This window comes from Schistocerca cancellata, chromosome 11, assembly GCF_023864275.1.
Source record: "Schistocerca cancellata isolate TAMUIC-IGC-003103 chromosome 11, iqSchCanc2.1, whole genome shotgun sequence".
In the NCBI taxonomy this organism is placed as follows: Eukaryota; Metazoa; Arthropoda; class Insecta; order Orthoptera; family Acrididae; genus Schistocerca; species Schistocerca cancellata.
This window is the reverse complement of record NC_064636.1, coordinates 103,526,545-103,547,888: the sequence shown is the minus strand read 5'-3', so window position 1 is coordinate 103,547,888 and position 21,344 is coordinate 103,526,545. Positions and strand designations below refer to the sequence as shown.

Sequence of the window (21,344 nt, the reverse complement as noted above, 5' to 3'; positions counted from 1 at the left end):
TATTAATATTCTCTACTATTAATAGTGCTTGACAAAATAACGTATGCCCAATACTACAGTTCACTCGAGTTTCGTATTTTACAAGTTACTTTTGTTCCAGTTATCCCGATTATGTATACTCCAGTCACTGGTAATAACGGTAAGTGCTGTTTATTCTGTAGAGTTAAAAAATGCGTGAGATAAGTGATACCTCACACCCCAAATCTGTAAATATGTTAACCTCTGAAGTTTCCACTGTCTCTGCTATTATAGGTTGTAGGTTATTAGTAGCTCAGCTTGGCTCTTCAAGCAACAACCATTCCTTTGTGGGTATTTTGTTTGTAAAGTTAACATACTTATATGGAATAAGGCCTCCTAATGAATCTCCACGACCTTTTTCATTTTAATACATTTAGCAAGTGAAATAATAATTTTAAAAGGATGTAGCCTGAACATGAATTTGATTTCTTAAGGGTTAAATTAATGGTTCTGCTGGGGTCAAAAGTTTTTCAGATGTTACAATTCAATGGCACATAATAACTGACCAGTTTCAGAATTAAGAGGACATCTTCGGGTGATAAGCTGAGAAAACAGGCCAGCTTCTTATCACTCAAAATTGGCACCTATAGCAAAAAGAGGCCAGTTGCGTGAAACAAAACAATTTTTGACAATGGGTCACAATAATCGTGGCAGAACCACAGTTGTAATGTTTAAAGTTCATAGAGTTACAGCCAAGAGTGGGGTAGTTGACTGCACAGTCATGTCTAAAAAGGTTGGTAGGTACTGCATTCTTTTTCTGAAACTCCTGAACACAGAACACTTTATATGCTGTGGTATTGGTTGACAACACCATTTTGGTTAGGACAGGTTTGTGGAAAAATATTGGTTGGCGCGCGCGCGCACGCACGCACGCACGCACACACACACACACACAAAATTTATATGAGAGAGAGAGAGAGAGAGAGAGAGAGAGAGAGAGAGAGAGAGAGAGAGAGAGAGAGAGAGAGAGAGAAGATATATGTAACTAAATTATTTTTGTACTTTTGATGCATGTCTGAACAAAAAAGGCATGCCAAAATAGTTGAGCTCTTGTGACTAGGAATGTATCACAACATTAAAATTACATTACATCAAAACACTATGCAGCTGTCCACAAGCTAATAGCTTTTTGCACATTTGCAACTAGTGGATCCAAATTGCATATCCACCGTTATGCACCAGGCAGAACTGTTGAAGGCAGAAAGTACAAGCTGTCGACTCATCACAGGACCTTCCCCCCCTCTTCTCGTGTGTACGGTCTGCTGCCACATATCACCGAAAATACCTTCAGCCTCGACAGGCCGTTCACCTTCGGCGACGACAGGACGCAGCCGGCATATCACGCGGGCTTCTTCTTGCGCACCTGCGGCTTCCATTGCCACTGGTCACCAGCTGCGCAGTTTCCTCTTCCGGGGTTGGTGTAGTCTCGAGCAGTGTCTATGTACTGCAAAATGAATTTCATTATGACAATTTCAACGTACTGCTTTTTATATTAGAAAATAAAATAAATATTGCATTGTTAACAAGGAAATTATGATAGAGTTTCAACTGCTAAAATGCACTGCAAATTATTTTACTTTCGATTCTATAAAATAAAAAATCATTCACACAGGAGAATTGTTACAAATAAGACATCATTTGATGGTCGCACAGACTCTCGTATGGCGGACATAGTAATAGGCACCCTGGCATAGGGAAGTAACTGAAAGAGTTGAAAACAAAGTCATCAGCTCTGGACGGAATCACAATTCAGTTTTACAAAACGAGTAATGTACGGCATTAGCCCCTCAGCTCGCATCTATCACCAGTCTCTCACCCGGCTCAAGTCCCAAACAAAATACGAAATAATCTATCTATATCTGCGCAATTGTGTCAAAAATTTATTTTTGTTATAAAATGTACAATTTGCTTTGGATGGTAATCATTATACAAACATTTAAACCGCAACCTAAATTCCTATTGCACTATGGACAAAACGCAGATGAAGATTTAAGCAAAAGAAGGTATTATGAGCGAAAATAAATTCAAGCAAAACGTGGTATAGAATTAATGAAAGCAATAACATGGATGAAAAAACAATGATAAAACGAAAGAAATTAAATCGAACTTAATACATAAAATAAATTAAAATCACGTGAATAAAGAGTTCAAATGGAAAATGAATTAAACAAAGAAAAATTAGACCAAGTGAAGTAGTTGATATGACGATTAAAATAATTTGACGAACGCATCGAAATAAAAAGTTAAGTTTAAACCAATTAACTGAATAAACTAATGTATAAAGTTATTTCGACAAAAATTTAAAAATAATAAAAATTTGAAGTAGCTGACAAGATTCAAACCAATGATTTTTTGCACATGACAGCCTTACCCTGTCTAACATACCACACAACCAGTTCAGAACACTACTTTTTTAACACTACTGATAGTCATGTGAAATTCCAAACTTTTTTTCATTAATTACTAGCAAACTAGGGACCATCAGTGTTAATGGGTGGAGGGTGCAATACCTGTGACCTACCTTACCCTACGTCATCGTACAGACAGTTTTGAAAGTAGATCATCGCTGGAGACCTCTCCCCATTAGATTAAAACTGAGTACTGGACAGGGACTCAAACCCAGGCAGGACCTTTGCTTTTTGAGGGCATGTGTTTCTGGAGAAGAGGTATTGGTTGAAGTAAAGCTGCGAAGGTGAGTTGTGCTCAGATATCTCAGTTGGTAGAGCACTTTCCTGCTAAAGACAAAGGTCCTAGGTTAGATTCCCCACCCAGCGCACCACTTTAATCTGTCAGTTAGTTTCTAATAGGCACACACTCCACTGATGAGTATAAGTTCAATCTGGCAACAGTGTGATTAGTGTGTCAACTACAACAGGAAACTACTGTCAAACAGTGCCATTACAGTAAATCGTGTTCTGTGTGACACGAGCAAGCACTACAGTGAAAGTGGGCACACGTCCCGTATGAGGGTAGCATTACACCAGACGGCTACAGGCACGACCCCAGCCACTCACCTGTCGTGGCACCAGCCAGTCGAGCAGCTGCAGGACAAGGTGGCACAGCGAGATCACCAGCAGGAAGGGCCACACGCCGCTGGCAGCGTAACTGCAACCGAACACACAGCCACTTGAGCCTCCACAACCACTATACTAGTTCTCCCCTCTTTCAATCACTTTAGTGCCAAATGCCATCTTACCACGACAGGGTATATATGCTGAAAAGAAATTTTTTTCATATTTACTGGCTAAAAATGCTCTTTTGCAGGTGAAAATACTTTTTCCCAGGTTAAAATACACTACACACCTGGTGAAAGTAAATTTTCTTCATGATAAGTGACAACATATTTTTGCTCGGATTTCGCACACCAGCCAGAAATTCCAGGCACTTTAGGAAACAAAACCCATTAAAAAAAAGTAAAGTGTTTTGCAAAGATATTTGAAGTGCAGCAACATGCACAGCGCACATTTTTTATTATGGAGTTATAAATATGAAATCCACCAAATACAGCACGGTAGCTTTCGAAGCACTGAAATCGAGATAGCCAAGTGCTTTTGTCAGCAAATCATAGCTCGTGCCACGATTTGCCAGACAATGAGAGCAGATATTCAGAGTGAAGGACATGCGAGGTAGTCAGCTAATAGCAATATGACTTGAGCACCACTAAGTGTCGAATAAAAAGGAAGTTTAAATTAATACAAATAAGATATAACCATAAGAAAAGCTAAGCTATCACAGATAATATTGATAATCAATATTTTTTTGCAGTTTTTTCGAAGGGTGGGTCTCTCAGGATCCTACGAGCACAGCTTAATCTGAACATTTCTGAGAAGCACCAATATAAATTTCACTGCTGCAAACCGAACATTTTGTGGGTTACCTGGCTGAAGAAATATTCCATTGAGCACTTTCACTTTTCCACAGAAAAGTGAATTAGTTTTGAAATTGTTCAAGAATTCGTGTAACTTTTTTTTTTTAACGGATGATTTTACTTTTTGCCATCGTTATTCATATTTTGCAATACGAAAGAACTAAAATAAATATGAAAAAAATAACCTTAAAGCTTGGTCTTTTATTTAGTGTGTGTTACCCTTTAAGATGTATCAAACACAAATGAGTCACTAAGTTTTAAATACTGGCATAAATGGTTGGTCTTCTGGGCCCAAATTTTTTCTAAGTGGCTGGTCCTCAAAGGGTTAAGTTTTGAATGAGATTCAAATACTTTGCAATTTAAGAAATTAATCCCACATTCTCACACGTAAAATAATTCATACCGAATAAACGGAAATTTACGTCAAAAGTAGTGCTTCTCAAACCACCATTCACAATATTTCCCATGGCTTATTAGAAATGTAAACAGTTGTGATGTCACACTAATCGAAAGTAGTTTGGCTAACTTCCGTTTGCTGTAGAATCCTCGAACATATTCTCAGTTTGAAAATAATAAACTTACTCGAGACAGAGAAGCTCGTGCGCACAAATCGTCACAGTTTTAGAAAGCATCACTCGTGCGAAACTCAAGCTAGCCCTTTCCTCACACGATAGACAGTGAACTACGGATAAAGGGCAACAGGTAGACTCCATATTTCTATATTTACAGAAAGCACTTCACACAGTGCCCCATTGCAGGCTGTTAATGAAGGTACCAGCATACGGAACAAGTTCACAGATGTGTGTGTGGCTTAAAGACTTCTTAAATAATAGAACCCAGCATGTTGTCCTCGCCAGTGAGTGTTCGTCAGAGACAAGGGTATTGTCAGGAGTGTGATAGGACCACTTGACTGGGTGGGCAGCAATCTGCGGTTTCTTGCTGACGATGGCACGGTGTACGGTAAGGCGTCAAAGTTGTGTGACTGTACGAAGACACAAGAAGACAGACAAATTTTCTAGTTGGTGTGATGAATGGCAGCTACCCCTTATCATGGAAAAATGTAAGCTAATGCGGATGAGTAGAAGATCAAACCTGTAATGTTCAGATACAGTATTACTAGTATCCTGCTTTCCAGTGTCAAGTTGTCGAACCATCTGGGCGTAATTGTGCGGAGCAACAATGTGACAACTGTGGTAGGGAAGGTGAATGGCCGGCTTTGGTTTATCGAGGGAATTTTAGGAAAGAACGGTTCGACTGTAAAGGAGACCACATATAGGATGCTGGTGCAACCTATTTTCGAGTACTGCTCGAGTTTGCACGATCCGTACCACTCAGATTAATGGAAGACATTGTGAAGCCACTCGTTCGAAGAATGCGTTACGTATTACGGAGATGCTTCGAGAACTCAAATGGGAATCCCTAAAGGGAAGGTGAAATTCTTTTTGAGAAACACTATTGAGAAAATTTAGAGAACCAGCATTTGAAGCCGACTGCCAAACGATTCTACTGCAGCCGACACACACTGCGTCTAAGGACCACGAAGGTAAGATATGATAAATCAGAGCCCATACAGAGACATACAGAGTAGTTTTCCCATCACTATTTTCAAGTGGAACAGGAAACGTAATGACAAATAGTGGTACAGCATACCATCCGCCATGTACCGTACAGTGGATTGTGGAGTATCTATGTAGATGTAGATATTGTCTGTCGACCCCTATACATATCTAACAGTGGACCAGAGAAATACATTGAAGAGCCAAAGAAACTGGTACACCTGCCTAATATCGTGTAGGGCCCCCACAAGCACGCGAAGTCCCACAATGCAACTTGGCATGGACTCTACTAATGTCTGAAGTTGTGCTGAAGGGAATTGACACCAGTAATCCTGCACGGCTGTCCGTAATTCTTTAAGAGTAGGAGGGTGTGGAGATCTCTTTTGAACAGCACGTTGCAAGGCATCCCAGATACGCTCAATAATGTTCGTATCTGGGGAATTGGTGGCCAACGGAAGTGTTTTAACTCAGAAAAGTGTTCCTGGAACCACTCTGTAGCAATTCTGGACTGTGGGGTGTTGCATTGTTCTGCTGGAATTGTGCAAGTCCGTTAGAATGCACAGTGGACAAGGATGGATGCAGGTGATCAGACACTATGCTTACGTACGTGTCACCTGTCACGAGTTGTATCTAGATATATCAGGGGCCCCCATCACGCCAACTGAACATGACACACACTAATACAGAGCTTGAACAGCCCTCTGCTGATATGCAGGGTCCACGGATTCATGGAGTTCTCTATATCCATACACATCCATCCACTCTATACAATTTGAAACTAGACTTGTCCGACCAGGAAACACGTTTCCAGTCATAAACAGTCCAACGTCGGAGTTGACGGGCCCAGGCGAGTCGTAAAGCTTTGTACCGTGCAGTCATCGAGGGTACTCGAGTGGGCCTTCAGCTCCGAAGGCCCGTATCGATGATGTTTTGTCAAACGGCTCACACGTTGACGGTCCAGCATTGAAATCTGCAGCAATTTGCGGAAGTGCTGCACTCCTGTCACGCTGAACAATTCTCTTCTGTCATCACTGGTCCCATTCTTGCAGGATCTTCTTCTGGCCGCAGTAATGTCAGATATTTGATGTTTTACCAGATTCCCGATATTCACGGTACAGTTGTGAAATGGTCATATGGGAAAATCCCTACTTCATTGTCACCCCGGAGATGCTGCCATCGCTTGTGCGCTAACTATAACACCACATTCAAATTCACTTACATCTGGATAACCTGCCATTGTAGCAGCAGTAACCGATCTAAAAACTGTCCGATACTTCTCTTATATAGATGTCGACCACAACGCCGTATTCTGCCTGTTTACGCATCTATCTCTATTTGAATATACATGCCTATTCCAGTTTCTTTGGCACTTCAGTGTATATCGGGAGGGGGGGGGGGAGGGGGGGAGTACGTGCCATAGGTAGAGAAGCAGTAACTGCAAAATGGGCTTGTCATGAGAGCTCAGTTATTACAAATGTAGACAAAACAGTGAATGAGACATGAGGAACAAATCTGTCACACATTTCAATCCATCTAAAGGTGCCCAATTTGACTGTGTGTGAAGCTTCTGTGAAGTGGAAACGCGGAGAAACCGCAGCTAAATCGAGACAGGGCAGACCTCACAACATAAAAAAATTGCATGGAGAAGGCAGGAGGAATCACTAAGGGTTGCAATGTGTTACCGACTGTCCAGCTAACACAACGATCAAGTGCAGGAAGTTAAAAAGAATGGGGTACTACAGTCAAGCAAGTTGTTACATCCTTACAAACCACCCATTTCAGCAATTAGAAGATAGGAGATTCTTGAAGTGGTGTGAAGAGCCACACCACTGGACGACTCTAAACTAGTGATTTGTAGTGACGAATTTTACTGTACCCTTTGGCAGTCTGACGGTAGGGTCCGGGTTCGGGTTTGCCAAATGTCCGGAGAACATTACCTGCGAGCGAATGTAGGGCCGATAGTGAAGTACAGAGGAGGCAGTCTTACGGTACAGGGGTGTTTTTTACGGGTAGCATTCGATCCCTTACTTCACTTAAAGAAATGCTAAATGTGGAAAGATACAAAAAAATTACAGCACCGTGTACTGCGTACAGTAGAGGAACAGTTCAGAGACTATGATCGATTGTGACAGCACAAAAGGGCACCACAGTTTGCAGACAATCGACATTCCCCAAACGTACTTGCCTGCTGAGGGTTGCAACCTGAACCCGACGGAACACCTTTGGGACGATTTAGAATGTCTACTTCATTCCAGACTCCAGTGTTCAACATCATTACCTCCTCTGGTTTCAGGTCTTAAGATAGAATGGACTGCCATTCCTCCACAGACATCCAGACTCTTCACTGATAGTGACCCCAGCACAGTTGAAGTCATCCAAAAGGGGAAAGGTGTACAATCAATAATAATGTCAACTGAGAAGTGTCCACATACTTTTGCTCAGATAGTGTACAATCGACCCTCCAGAAGCAGAACATACTCTATTTTAAGGGACAGTTTTACAACCTGTTCCGTCCAGACCGTTCCCTTCGACAGCTAATTCTCAGCTTTATGTGAACGGCAGTTGTCCTTACAAATCCTTTGACCCGGTAATCCTCATGGCCTCCTCCTCCTCCTCCGGCAGCCCTAGCTTCAAGACCCGTAGTCTCTCTTTCTCTGCCCTACCTCCCAATCCCAATGCACCCCTCCACACCATCACATCCCGGACACAACTACTCCCCATCTGGCAAGCTCACCGGTATTGCATTCTGACCACTCCCTCCTGCTGCCCCCCCCCCCCCCCCCCCCCGCCTGCGCAAATAGTCAGATGAGATGTCTCATCCCGTTCGAGCTACAGTGTTTTACGACAGAGAGCAAGGGCGAAACCATACATGTATTCTATTAGCTCCGAAGGACAATTCCTCTGAAAGCTCGCACCATTTTCCCATCTCATTTCTGTGCCCATCAGGTAAATGACAGTATGACAATGACTTATATGGCAATGAATGTTTGAAGACTCAACAGATGAGTTACGAATGAGATGGACTTCTTACATTACTTGACTGAAATTTAAAATTGAGAGACAGTTTCTGTCGATAACAATATAAGAGCAGAATGAAATTTTCACTCTGCGGTGGAATGTGCAGTGAAACGAAACTTCCTGGCAGATTAAAACTGTGTCCCGGACAGAGACTCAAACTCGGGATCTCTGCCTTTCACGTGCTCAAGTTACAGACGTGCAGGCAGCACTCCCTTTGTAAGAACACTTGAGTGTGCACTATTACTGTATCAAATCCCCATTTACCAGGCACAAACACACAGGTGGCACCACCCTATGTGGGTTTCCCATTCGTTTTACCGAGCTACACTATCATGTTCCAAAATTTGTGCCATTCACTATGCAGAGAAGAGCTACATTTACACGGGACACCAAATTAATTGTGTAAGGTACGAACCTTCTCATCTGGTGCCCCAATGTGTGCGTAGGGGAACTGGCCACTGTGCGGTACACCTTCTCGGTGCGCCGCGTCACGTCGGGCCAGCTGTACAGGGCAGACACGCGAGCGTGCCGCTTCCAGGGGTCCGGGCCCCGACCGCTCCTCAGGTCCGACAGAGCTGCCTCCAGGCCTTCCAGGAGAGCTGCAGAAAGAGTGGGTGTCAAGTTTCTGTAGCAGGACAAGTGGCCGAAAGACCAAATGTAGCCTCACACAGAAGTGAAACGCATAAAATAACATCATACGAGAAGAGAACAAGTTTCGAAACACTGTAGATCACGAGGGTAAACTGAGTACTTAATGTGGTACTGAATCAAAACGGGGAAAAAAAAGACATTTATACCCCAGCTTGATTAAAAGAATGGATAGGTTCCTATGTCACCCTGTGAGGTATGAAGGAATTGTCAATTTAGTAATGGAGGAAAGTGTGAGCGTAAAAATTGTATAGGTACTCCAAGACTAGACTACATGACAGTTTTCAAATGAACATTTGTATTTTGATTTATAAGGAAAAAAATGCTTTATAGAGATCAAGTGTTAAATACTATTTATTAGATTTACATAAGTAAACCCCCAATTGTTTAAAGCAGCGAATTCCCATGTATATAACAGCTCCAAACATCTGGTTAAAAATGAAATGACGAGTTAAATATTTGCCTTTATGCATTAAGTGGGAAAAAGTTTAGGAAAAGGTTTGAAATCAGACTTGCAGTTTATCAAAAGTCGCTAAGTGGTTTCATCAGGAAGCACTGAGCAACTATAAACAGGGTAATATGTGCTCCATTTTAAGCGAAAGGTTTTTTCCTTCTTCTTCAATGTTTACGGTATCATATCTCCCAATCTGTGTGTCATACAGTGATACAACTTTGCAGGACAACAGTGCCGAAGTACCCGCAATGTCCCAACGACATACTCTTCATTTAGGACAAAAGTATTGTACGAGAACACAGCGTGCTCTGCCTTCAGTGGCTCCATCCTCATTGAAATAGAGGATGGCCCCAAAGTCAGTGATGTATTTGGTGTCTCCCTCCCACCACTGACAACAATACACTACATTACCGCGTACTTGCCTGCAGTCATAGTGGACAATGAACTCCTTGCACCACAGTACTGTAGTAAGCGTGCTCTAGGACGAAAATCAAAATGTGGCAACCCGCTGATGAAATGGAGTATCATGTTGTAAGCAGTTTTTGGCAGCCGTGGAAACATTGCAGCTGTGTCAACTCAACCCAAATAGCTACAAGAGTCATACAAATCGGTCTGATGCAGCTGTAACGTTTCTGCCTGTGCCACAAACCAATTGCCACACAGGACTCCAATTTATCTACAGGCTGTCCCATTTCGGTTTGGGACCTCTAGCTTGCTATAGTACTGGTGCATGGTTTCAATGTTACTCTCAAATGCAGATGTGTGGGGGAGGGGTGGTGTGGTGATGGTGGTGGTATCAACAACAATAATAACAACAACAACCCCTCCCCCCATATCTCTCCATCTCCCCCTCCTTTTTTTTCTTAATGGCCTTGCTGCAGTGGTAACACCACTGCTGGGCTTGGCTAGCACTTGGACGGGTGACCGTCCTGGTGTGCCAATCTCTCTTGGCCAGACGGATGCACTCACCCTTCATGAGACCAATTGAGGAGCTACTCAAACACGTAGTCGCATGTCTGGCCAGGAAAACAGACAATGGCCGAGACAGCCGTGTGCTGACCGTGTGCCTCTCCACCTCCACATCCAGTGACACCTGTCGGCTGAGGAGGACGCGGCAGTCGGTCAGTAATGTCGGGCCTTCCCAGGCCCGTTTGGATGGAGAGAGCGTTTTCTCTTTTCTTGAGGTGACAAAACTACGACTACCCTTTGTATGTAGCACATGGGGAAAGACATTATTGTTATGGATAGAAGCATCTGTTGCCCAGGAAGCAGGACAAACTTAGTTTCACAGGTACAGAAAATGTTATACTGCAACAGTACCAGCACAGTATTGCAGGACAATGCTCAATATTAAAAAAAAAAAAAGAAAAAAATATTAGATAATAGTTCGTGTACAAGGATATTACAATGAAACTGCTAGCAATGCTCAATAGCATAAACTTAAATAAAACATTAAACTGTTACATTACGGTACATAAGTCAGCTATTTTCATAACATAGGGTTTAGACAACACTGTAGTGTTACTTATCACTTTAGTTAAGTGATACACTGCACAAGCATTTTCCAAACTAAAGAATCATGATTGCCACAATAAAAAGTCAATTTCTGTAATGAGTTAGTATAACCTACTGTTTTGATGTATATCTTATTTATGAATGTGTATTACGAAATGGATGGACACAATATATCTGCAAACCAGGTTGACGATAAATGTTCTACAACATTCACAGTACCCACCAGTCTGGCAGACCCTGCCTCAAGAGATATAGTGCAAGTCATGGAGGAAGAGCAGCTGTGACCACGCCTTCAATGTATGGGGACATGAGAAGGCTTGATATATACTCAACCAGTAATCTCTTAAATAAGACAGACCATTTTTCGATTCAGTCCTTATCAATATAACAGTGATGCCCAAATGTTGAAACAACCAAGTACGACATATGATACATTGTTTATTACAAGCATCATATTTATTTTAAGAATCTGATTTTCGTTTTCTACTCTTAACTTGCAGCAGTAACTGCAGCACTCCAAGAGAAGAGGCTCAATCTTAAGAGGTTGTCGAGTGAGATGACATAATAAAGAAAGAAAGATTGATTAGCAGTAAGTCTTAGCTCCCAATCAGACTATTTCATTACCCGTAACACAGTAAAGAACCAGCGGAACATCGCAACACATGTTACTGAAAAATTCTATGTTGCATTTCTGACATTTCTTGGCCAGAAATAAAAACATTACACACAGTCAGAATCATCACCTGTGGGCAGTACTACTAGTCAAGTGTACTAACCTGAAAGAAAGACTGGCTTTCAGCAACTTACAATGAGCTCATAAGAAGCAGAGATACTCACAAGATTAAATTAATATTGTATATACCAGGGTAAGCCAATTATTATCCACGAAGTAGTTATAAAATTTTATTGTCATCAAATAGGAAACTTACAAGAACATCATTTTTCAACACTCTCCTTGCGTTTCAACACACTTGGTCCATTGTTGTACAAGCTTCCTGATGGCCTCATAAATGAAGGTTCTCAGTTAGCTGTGAGCCAGGAATGCACCCCTTCTTTCACTGTTTCGCCCGAGGCAAATAGATGGCCCCTCAATGCCTGTTTGAGTGGACCAAATAAGTGATAGTGAGAAAGTATGCCGACAGGCATTGTTGTGCAACAACACAACACCTTCTGACAGCAATTGTCAGTATTGCTTCAAACTGCTGGCTTTAGCCTGGCAGTAAGCATCTCACTGTAATGTACACTGTTTATTGTTGTGCCCCTTTCCCCCATAATGTTCCCGTACTGGACCTTGTGCGTCCCAAAAAACCGTGAGCGTCAGTTTTCCTGCAGACAGTTGGGTCTTGAACTTTTTCTTGCACGGCAAAATTGGATGTTTCCATTCCATACTCTGCTGTTTACTCATAATAACGGATTCATGTTTTGTCACCAGTAATGATCCTGTCTAAAAAGTTGCCCCCATCATTACCATAGTGATCCAAATGCTTTTTGCAGATGTCCAAGCGCATTTGTTTATGCAACTGTGCGAGTTGTTTTGGGACCCATCTTGCACAAATTTTATGAAACCCAAGTCTGTTGTGGATGATTTCCTAGGCAGAACCATGACTAATTTGCAGACAATGTGCCACTTCATCAATAGTTATTCGTCTAAGAGAATCATTTCAAGTGAACGCTCAATGGTTTTTTCATTTGTGGCGGTGAATGGTCGTCCGGCTCCTTCATAGTGCATAACACTTGTGCGACCGTTTCGGAAATTTTCAACCTGTTTATAGACACTCCATTGTGGCAAAAACATTGTTCCCACACTGTACCAAAAATCTTTGATGAATTTTGGCCCATGATACACCTTCAGACCACAAAAAACGGTTTAAGGAACTCTGCCCTTCTTTGGTGCAAATAGACAGCGGAGCAGCCACGATTAACAGCACAGCAACAATAACGAAACCAACCCAACAGCTTGAAAATTGCAAAGATATAACAACAAATAAATGAAGCATGTGTCATCAACGTACCAAAATAAACAAAAATATAACTAAATTGCGGATAATAATTGACCTACCCTCGTATATCCACAAATTTTAAAAATTATTTTATATCTAAGGAACCATAGGATTATAGCTGCAGCTCCCCACCTGTGACAATCCTCATACACTGTAATGTTTGCTGATGACAAGCATACTAACGAGTATCCAAACTAGATAACAGCAGACGCAGCTCAGTTAACAGCTGAAGTACCTACAAGTAATTTACAGCTAACAGTTTAAGCCTGACTCATACAAAGACTCGTACTATGCAGTTTCAAACTAGCAACTATGACCTATTAGTACCAACAGTAGACACTTTCAAACACTGAATGAAGCACTATGCATAAATTTCTTTGTTGTCCAGCTGGATAACAAGTTGAAACAGGATCACATGCAGAGCGACTATCTGAGAAGCTCAGTTCAGTCTGTTATGCCCTCACAAATATCTCTCATGCTGATCTAGAGACACAAGTCTTGGCTTGCCACACGTTTTTGTTTATTTCCCTATTCTGTTATAGAATTTTCTGGAGCACTGCATCCAAACTTACGGGAGTTTGTTCCGTATATGCGCATAATAAGAATATTGCATAAAGTATGTAAATGTACAACTTCTAGAAGCTTTTTTGAGAATCTTCTCAATAAAGCAAGAAAGTTAGAATCCCTACGACTTTAATTTTATTTTAAAGACATACTACATTAGTCAGACTTTCTAGAAATTATGTCAATATCTAGAGTCAGGGATTCAAAGTTCTGTTAGCTACACTGCAAGTATCAGTGTTTAGAGGCATGTGCACATTTTCTTTGAAAAATAAAAAACATAATCACACAAATATTATAATATTGACAGACGATGGACCATTACTTGTTAGAGCTTTTAGAAATGCTACAAGGGAGAAAAATTAGCAGTTGTGATATTCACCTGGCACAGTGGGTTCTGTGAGGTAGATCAGATCAGGTGGGAGTACCTCTGGTATTCCTCCCACTCTGGTGCTGACAACCAGCAACCTGAAAAAAATAAGGCCAAAAGCTTATAAATTAAATATTACACGTCTTCTCAAACTGGAGTAAGAACAGTAGTTTTTGCAGAACAGAAAGAGAGAGACAAAGTAATTAACGGAAGTGTTACACCACTGAGTTAGTATTTTAGCTTCAATTCTAATTATTTTCAAATGAAGACCACATGACCATCTGGGTTTTGCTGTCCGTAATACACACATCAAAAAACGTTTTCCATCACCCCGGTTCCCAGAACTCGGGAAGATAGACGTCGACTGTGGATATTTTGTCACAGAGACAGTCGCTTTGACTGATCATAGATGTCACTAAACCCACCCAAAGATGTAAACAACCGTGCACGAGAAGTGCCTAGTAGACGGAGTGCATCAACAGCCGATCAGTTCCAGTCATTCCACCAGCAAGGAGGTACACAGCTGTTGTCTATAGTTCAACCGTACCTAAACGGTCAATACCGCAGTTAGATCGCATCCACATTGTTACTTTGTGCCAGGAAGGGCTCACAAGGGAAATGCCCAGTCTCTGAGTAAACCAAAGCAATGTTGTTCGGACACGGAGGAGATACAGAGAGACGGGAACTGTCGATGACATGCCTCGCTCAGGCCACCCAGTGAATGACCGCTATTTACGGTTTATGTCTCAGAGGAACCCTGACAGCAACAACACCAAGTTGAATAATGCTTTTAGTGCAGCCACAGGACATCGTCTTACAACTCAAACTGTGCACAATAGGCTGCATGATGCGCAACTTCACTCCCGACGTCTATGGAGAGGTTCATCTTTGCAACCACGACACCATGCAGCGCGGTACAGATGGGCCCAACAACATGCTGAATGGACCACTCAGGATTGGCATCATGTTCTCTTCAGCAATGAGTGTTGCATATGCCTTCAACCAGACAATCGTCGGAGACTGAGACCTGGTCAGGTTGAACACCTTAGACACACTGTCCAGCGAGTTCAGCAAGGTGGAGGCTCCCTGCTGTTTTGGGGTGGCATTACGTGGGGCCGACGTACACCGCTGGTGGTTATGGAAGGCACCGTACCGGCCGTACAGTACGTGAATGCCATCCTCCGACTGATAGTGCAACCATATCGGCATGGCATTTGTCTTCTTAGACAACAATTTGCGACCCCATCGTGCACATCTTGTGAATGACTTCCTTCAGGATAATGACATCGCTCGATTAGAGTGGCCAGCATGTTCTCCAGACATGAACCCTATTGACTGCAGAATGTCAAGGCAACAACCTCCGACAGAAATAGGAACTGCAAAGTCAACTGTGGAGAAAGTAATTAAATATACAAACAAAGCCCAACAATGGGAGAAAAATCAATCAGTGGGAGAAATCCCCTTTCCTGTCTGACCTCCCACCCTTTGGCCCTTTTCCACTGTCATCCGAGCTCTTAGTTACACTTTTGACTCAGTTTGTCACTTTCCTTCCTCTTACTCCCACCTTTCACTTTTGAGACCGGCACAGCCACTTACCCGCAGGCGGCAGCCTCCACGATGGCCATGCAGTAGGCTTCGGTGAGGCTCGTGTTTAGGAAGAGCTGGCCCTCCACCAGCGCGTCGCGCACGCGGTCGTGGGGCAGGCTGCCCACCAGCGTCACACGCTCCTGCAGCGAGTGCCGCTCCCGCGTCTCCTCCACCAGCCACCGCTTTGGCCCGTCGCCTACCACCAGGAAGTCCACCTGTCGACCGGAAGCGAAATTGCCGCCGTTACCGTACGGGTACCGTTACTGCCGTCGACCTCTGACGACGCAATCAGTTATACCTCTACATGTGATGGTGACTGAAAGTAGTGATGGAAATGAGCAGAAAAGAAATAGAGCGATTAGGTCTGTAATGTGCGTTACATAGCAAAATGTGAGAACAGATCCGATACCGAACTGCACTGTAACAGAGAGCCGACGGCTACCTTTTTATACAACTGCACGACTACTACACAAATCACACTTGAAGTGTTTGGGGTTTACAGAAGCACTTTCAGAATATGTCCCATCCACACCACTCTCAAAAATGGCAACAATGAACACCTAAATCTGATTTTTCTTATTAGGTTGGTGCATAAGTTTGTAGCATTCTTATTTTCCAAGTTGATATTCCAGTTGTTGTGGGTTTATTTACCAATCCTCATGGCAAAAATGGTTTTCTCATTTAGGAGGAGGATCGTTTTGACATTACGACTCTTCAAGTTCTGAAAGACCTTACGGATTTCACGAAGACTGTTTAAATGTATTAATTTACAATGATCCACATCACTGTACTCGAGAACTGGCAATTTTTGGTCAACTGCAATCATTTGACCATCATGCAACATTTGCGTGCGATGGGAAAGGTGAAAAAAATTGGGTGAACGGGTATTGCACGCTCTAATCCAAAATCGTAAAAATTGGCACATGGCCCTATGTTCATTTCGGCTTACTTAACATCAATTGGCTCCTGAACAACACCGATCGATCCTATCCTGTACCGTTACTGGTGAAGAGAAATGGTCTATCAGGTTACCCTCCATTCACAGGCTGTTGCACGCAGCGCCCGTTATTTTGATTTGTAAATAATAGATTTCAACTATAAACTAGCCATTCTCAAAGCACTATCCTTTTTGGTCAATGCATGTATCGCCTGTTGGTCTGGATTTGTACACAGTTTATTGAATGTTGTCGACAGAAGTGTTTTTGATTTTTAACAAATGTGTGATCTCCTGCATCGGCAAAAACACAGCGAGACCTTCGAAGACTTAAGTGGGAAATTTTTGGACATCCTCATTACACTAAGTGATTTTCACTTATTCCTGAAAACAAAGGCTTTTTGGGTGGAAAACTGTTTGCAAATAATGATACCCCCAACAGGTAGTGACATCCGGGCTCAAATCTTTGCAAGTAGAGGAGTATAACATGGGAATAGAAAAATTGGTTCCACATTATAGTAAGTGCCTCGGCAGCTAAGGTGATAGCATTGAAAAATAGAGTAGGTACTGTAACTTTGTAAATGAAGTTTTGCATTGATCTCATTTTTATTTAGTTATGTTAAAGTGTGCTTTACTTTCTGGACAATCCATGTACTAAAATCTGATACACAAGTGATTTGAAGCAGTCTCCTTTGCAGACTAGCTGCATTTTCTCAGTAACCACAAATGAACTGGGGCCTGCCCCAGCTTTATCTACGACTGAGCATAGTTATTATCCCCATTCCAAATGCCTACAAATTGTTACATGTAACAACACTTAAAATAAATAAAATGAGGGTGGAGAGGGAGAATTAATGTAGGACCAAATAAATATGTTGTGTTGTTGTAATCTTCAGTTAGAAGACTAATTTGATGTAGCTCTCCATGCTAGTCTATTCTGTCCTGGCTGTTCCCATATCAATTCTTATCCCCCCCCCCTTCCCCCCACTTTCTTTCTTAATCAAACTGACAATTCCTTGATGCCTCAAGATGTCTCCTATCAACCTTTTAATTAAGTTGTGCCACAAAGTTCTTTTTGCCCCAATTAGATACAGCAGGGATTCACAGCCCCTGATTCAGTGGTAACCCATGCTTAGCTCATAGAGGTTGTGGGTAGGTAAAGAATCAACCGTCAAGTCCCAAGTGAGCAAGTGATATCATTGGCAGTAGGTAGCTGGTAGTGTCAAGGCATAGAAAAAAGCGATGTACAGGAAATTACCAGCCGAGCGTGTCCCCATCACCACGGGTTGACCCTCAGTAAACATAAGAATGCGGACAAGGTGTTTTTACCAAAACTTGATAACACAAGTGTGCCAATAGATGCATTCACATCTACTGTGCCAGCCAGTAGACTACAGTGTGGATCACACATGCACATTATTGTAATAGCATGTGGCACTGTCTCAATCTACTGGACCTACTTTGAGATTAGACACGAATAGGTGGGCGTGACAAAGGTTGCAACTGCCTCCTATTATGTTTGCTGATAATATATTACCTTACTTAGTGTAAACGAACACTGTCTTGATTACTGAAAAACTTGTACTGTGTAGTATCACTGAGCAGCCAAAATCCAACTGAAACAATACTGCAGCAGTTAAAAAGGATTGACTGTTATCCATTAGGTGACAGTTATTAAAATAAGAGGTTAGGCTGCTGGACTACCCAATTTCCAACAATAGAAAATTTAACTGAGAATTTTCCAAGCACCTCCATCTATAAAGCTATGAACCTACAGAAGGAATGTCATAAGCCAAAAGTTAAAAGGTTCCTCAATTTGAAATTAAACAGAATGCTGGAATAATTGTTGGTTCTGCAGAAACACACCATAAATGATTACACTGGGATAGCCTACATGGAGATTAACATTATTACTGCAGTGTGATGGAGTAAACAGAAACAGCATGACTCAAACAAAATAAGTACTAATTCAACTAAGCAGAGTATAATGAAGGCATCATAGCAGTAGCACTTACATCAGAGTGCCTGGAACAGATTTCTGGGACAATCTGCGCCATGAGGTCCACTCCTTTTCGGTACACCAGTCGGCTCACAATGACAATTGTTACTGTAAAAAAAAAAGTTAATGTCAGCAAACAATCTTTATGTCACCTTGTTTGTGTGAATTTAACACTTATTGTTCCTGCACAACTAATTTAAAACCAAATTTAAAGAAAAAATTTGATCTTAGAAAAACAGGGGAAAGAAATTCATGTTAAAACTAAGTGTCGCATAAAACTTAATGACTGAAGACATTTCTAGAACCACAGGATATTCGGGAAGCATTAACATTTATTACCCGAGCACAGGACTCCAGTAAGCTTGTCTTTAACAATAAACTGGCATACCAGAACCTTGACACAGGATGTCCGACTGTGAGCACCTCTAAGGATGCTGTAGCGTATCAGTGAGCACTAGTGCTTCTGCTTGAAATGTGTCCTTTAAATTCAAAAATAGTCTCGTACTCAAAAGTAATGAGCAAAGAGCAACAGATTCGCGAAACATGCACTGCCACTTAAGGCGAGGTTCTAGTTGAGATTGCATGCCACTGCCTGTCCTCTGACACGTTACGAAGTATCGAGTGTGTACTGTGTCATCTGAATGATTGACGAGTGCCTGTGCAGCGTAGTGTTGACATTTTTAAGGATGAAGGAAAGGGAGAGGGTGAAACTCAATGCTGACACACAGCACATTCCTCTGTTATTTCACCCAGGGCGCTGTCGAGCTTAACGTCCCCGCCCGTAAAACGGATTGTCGTCAACAGTGTCACGTGGATGAGACATTGCAGAGAAATATTTGAAATTTAACACAGAACTACTGGCGTAGAGACTGCTGATCAGGAACATTACACAAGCACTTCTCCTCCCCTTGATGGCAAAATACTGGCAGTGAAAATCTTTTGCCACCAGGACTATCTGGCATACCTCCGAGTCTAGTGCCATCCCACAAGTTTATATCAGCGACCTAGCTTTTTAGTCTATATCCATACCTGCAACAGACACCAGACACCAACCACATCACACAGGTGCAGTGAGACGGCAGACTGTGTATACACCTGATTTGGAGGACAAGATTCTACAGGATATTGAAACAAACCCTAGTGCAAGCTTCGAGCAAATACCCTGCCAACACGGTGTAAGCCAAAGTACAATTGTGTGTATCCTACTCGACAACCGCTACTAGCTGTATCACCTGCAATGAGTGCATGGATTATTCAGCAGCAGATTTTCTCTGTGAAAAGCATTTTGTCACTGTTTTTACACCACACTATCGAAATTATGGGATTTCTGTCATCAGACCGCTTTACCAATGAAGCAACCTTTACCAGTACTGGTATCATCAATCTGTCTAATCAACCATGGGCTACAGACAATCTTCTGAGAATGGTCGACGCATCTCATCAGCATCGGTTAAGCATCAATGTGTGGGCAGAGGTTCCTGAAGCAATAAAGAGCATAACTATCTGATGCCAACTGCGTAGAAAATAAAGAACACAGTAATAGGGATCAACCATATGAGCCCTTGCAGCCATTAAGAGAATGACTATTTTCAGGTGGATGGAGTTTGCTCTGTCGAGTCACCCCGATTTCAAGCAAACGCTATAATGGTTCCTTCATCAATACCACAGCCGACCACTTATTCCAATTTCTTAAAAGTTTATTTATTCTGTGTGTTAAGTATTTTTCAATTGTATTGCAATGCAACTTGTTTATCACTGTAACATAACCCCTGGATAAAAAAATAAATCTTCCTCCTGCAGGGCTGAAGGCCAGATGAGTGAAGTGCATATAAACTAGCTACTTTAGTATCGATCAAAAGTACAACATTCTATATTTGTGTAGCATGAGCACAACCTTATTAGTGGTCCTGTGACAAGTATATTGATATGCTCAGGCAATATGAGTACAACATCTACAACACAATGAATGTTTTAATAAGTTATAACTCACTCCTATCTGCACTGTTGTTCTCCGACTTTGGCTTTGGCACAAAAACTGTCATGTCGACAGCATTGGGGATCACCGAAACACGGTTGTGTTGCACCTTGGCTCGCAGAACGGTGTTCTCCTTCCTAGAAAAGGAAAGGGATTTCAGACAGAGGCCAATCAGCTACACACAGTACAAAACAGATCAAATATTCACCACACTTGTCACCAGCTGTGGGGAAGCTAGTATGGTCATCCGACATAACTCGCTAATATAGTAGCCAGCTCTGTAATCAGTCTGTGCTGCCAAACGCTTCTGATTGTGAGAACAAACCCCCTCTAATGCTGTGCGCACCCTGCAGTTCCGCATGATGTCACTTTTACTGTGTAATCATTGTAAAGTAATAACTGTTCATCAAATAACATTTTCATCACTATGCAGTATATGAAAACTAACATCTTGCAAATTTTCAATAATGTAATGTTAATATTTCTGCAGTTACAGCACACACATTTTGCAATGTATTTTTATGAGCAACGGGAAAGGAAAGTTGGAAATTTACAAAGATCAAATGTAATTTTACAGAGAATTCATGTTGTTTGGTTGACTTTTCTCTATTTCAAAAACTGAGTAATATCATGAAAAATAGGGCTACACAAAATCTAGCTGAATGTGTTTGGGTTATCCACCTCTTGATTTTGACTTACAATTCCGAAATTCAAATTCTGGTATGTATTTGATGCAGCTCTCTACATTAAATCTACATCCACACTGCCACTCTGCAATTCACACTTAAGTGACTGGTGGAGGGTCCATCAAACCCACCTTCAAGCTACGAGGGTAATACCA

The 21,344-nt window shown here is 41.9% G+C and overlaps 1 protein-coding gene across 1 annotated transcript in view; it reads right to left on the bottom strand.

Annotated features, from left to right (window-relative positions):
• Window positions 1-913: 913 nt before the first annotated feature.
• The window catches only part of LOC126108952 (phosphatidylinositol N-acetylglucosaminyltransferase subunit A), a 107,487-nt gene continuing 87,056 nt past the window's right edge, over window positions 914-21,344 (bottom strand). Inside the window, exons 5-11 of the mRNA XM_049914335.1 lie at window positions 20,519-20,640; window positions 18,545-18,636; window positions 15,605-15,810; window positions 14,021-14,106; window positions 8,876-9,059; window positions 3,033-3,123; window positions 914-1,462 (exon numbers count right to left, since the gene is read on the bottom strand). Of these exons, the coding sequence (XP_049770292.1) occupies window positions 1,358-1,462; window positions 3,033-3,123; window positions 8,876-9,059; window positions 14,021-14,106; window positions 15,605-15,810; window positions 18,545-18,636; window positions 20,519-20,640 (886 nt within the window). The 3' untranslated portion in view covers window positions 914-1,357. The remainder of the gene's footprint in view (window positions 1,463-3,032; window positions 3,124-8,875; window positions 9,060-14,020; window positions 14,107-15,604; window positions 15,811-18,544; window positions 18,637-20,518; window positions 20,641-21,344) is intronic.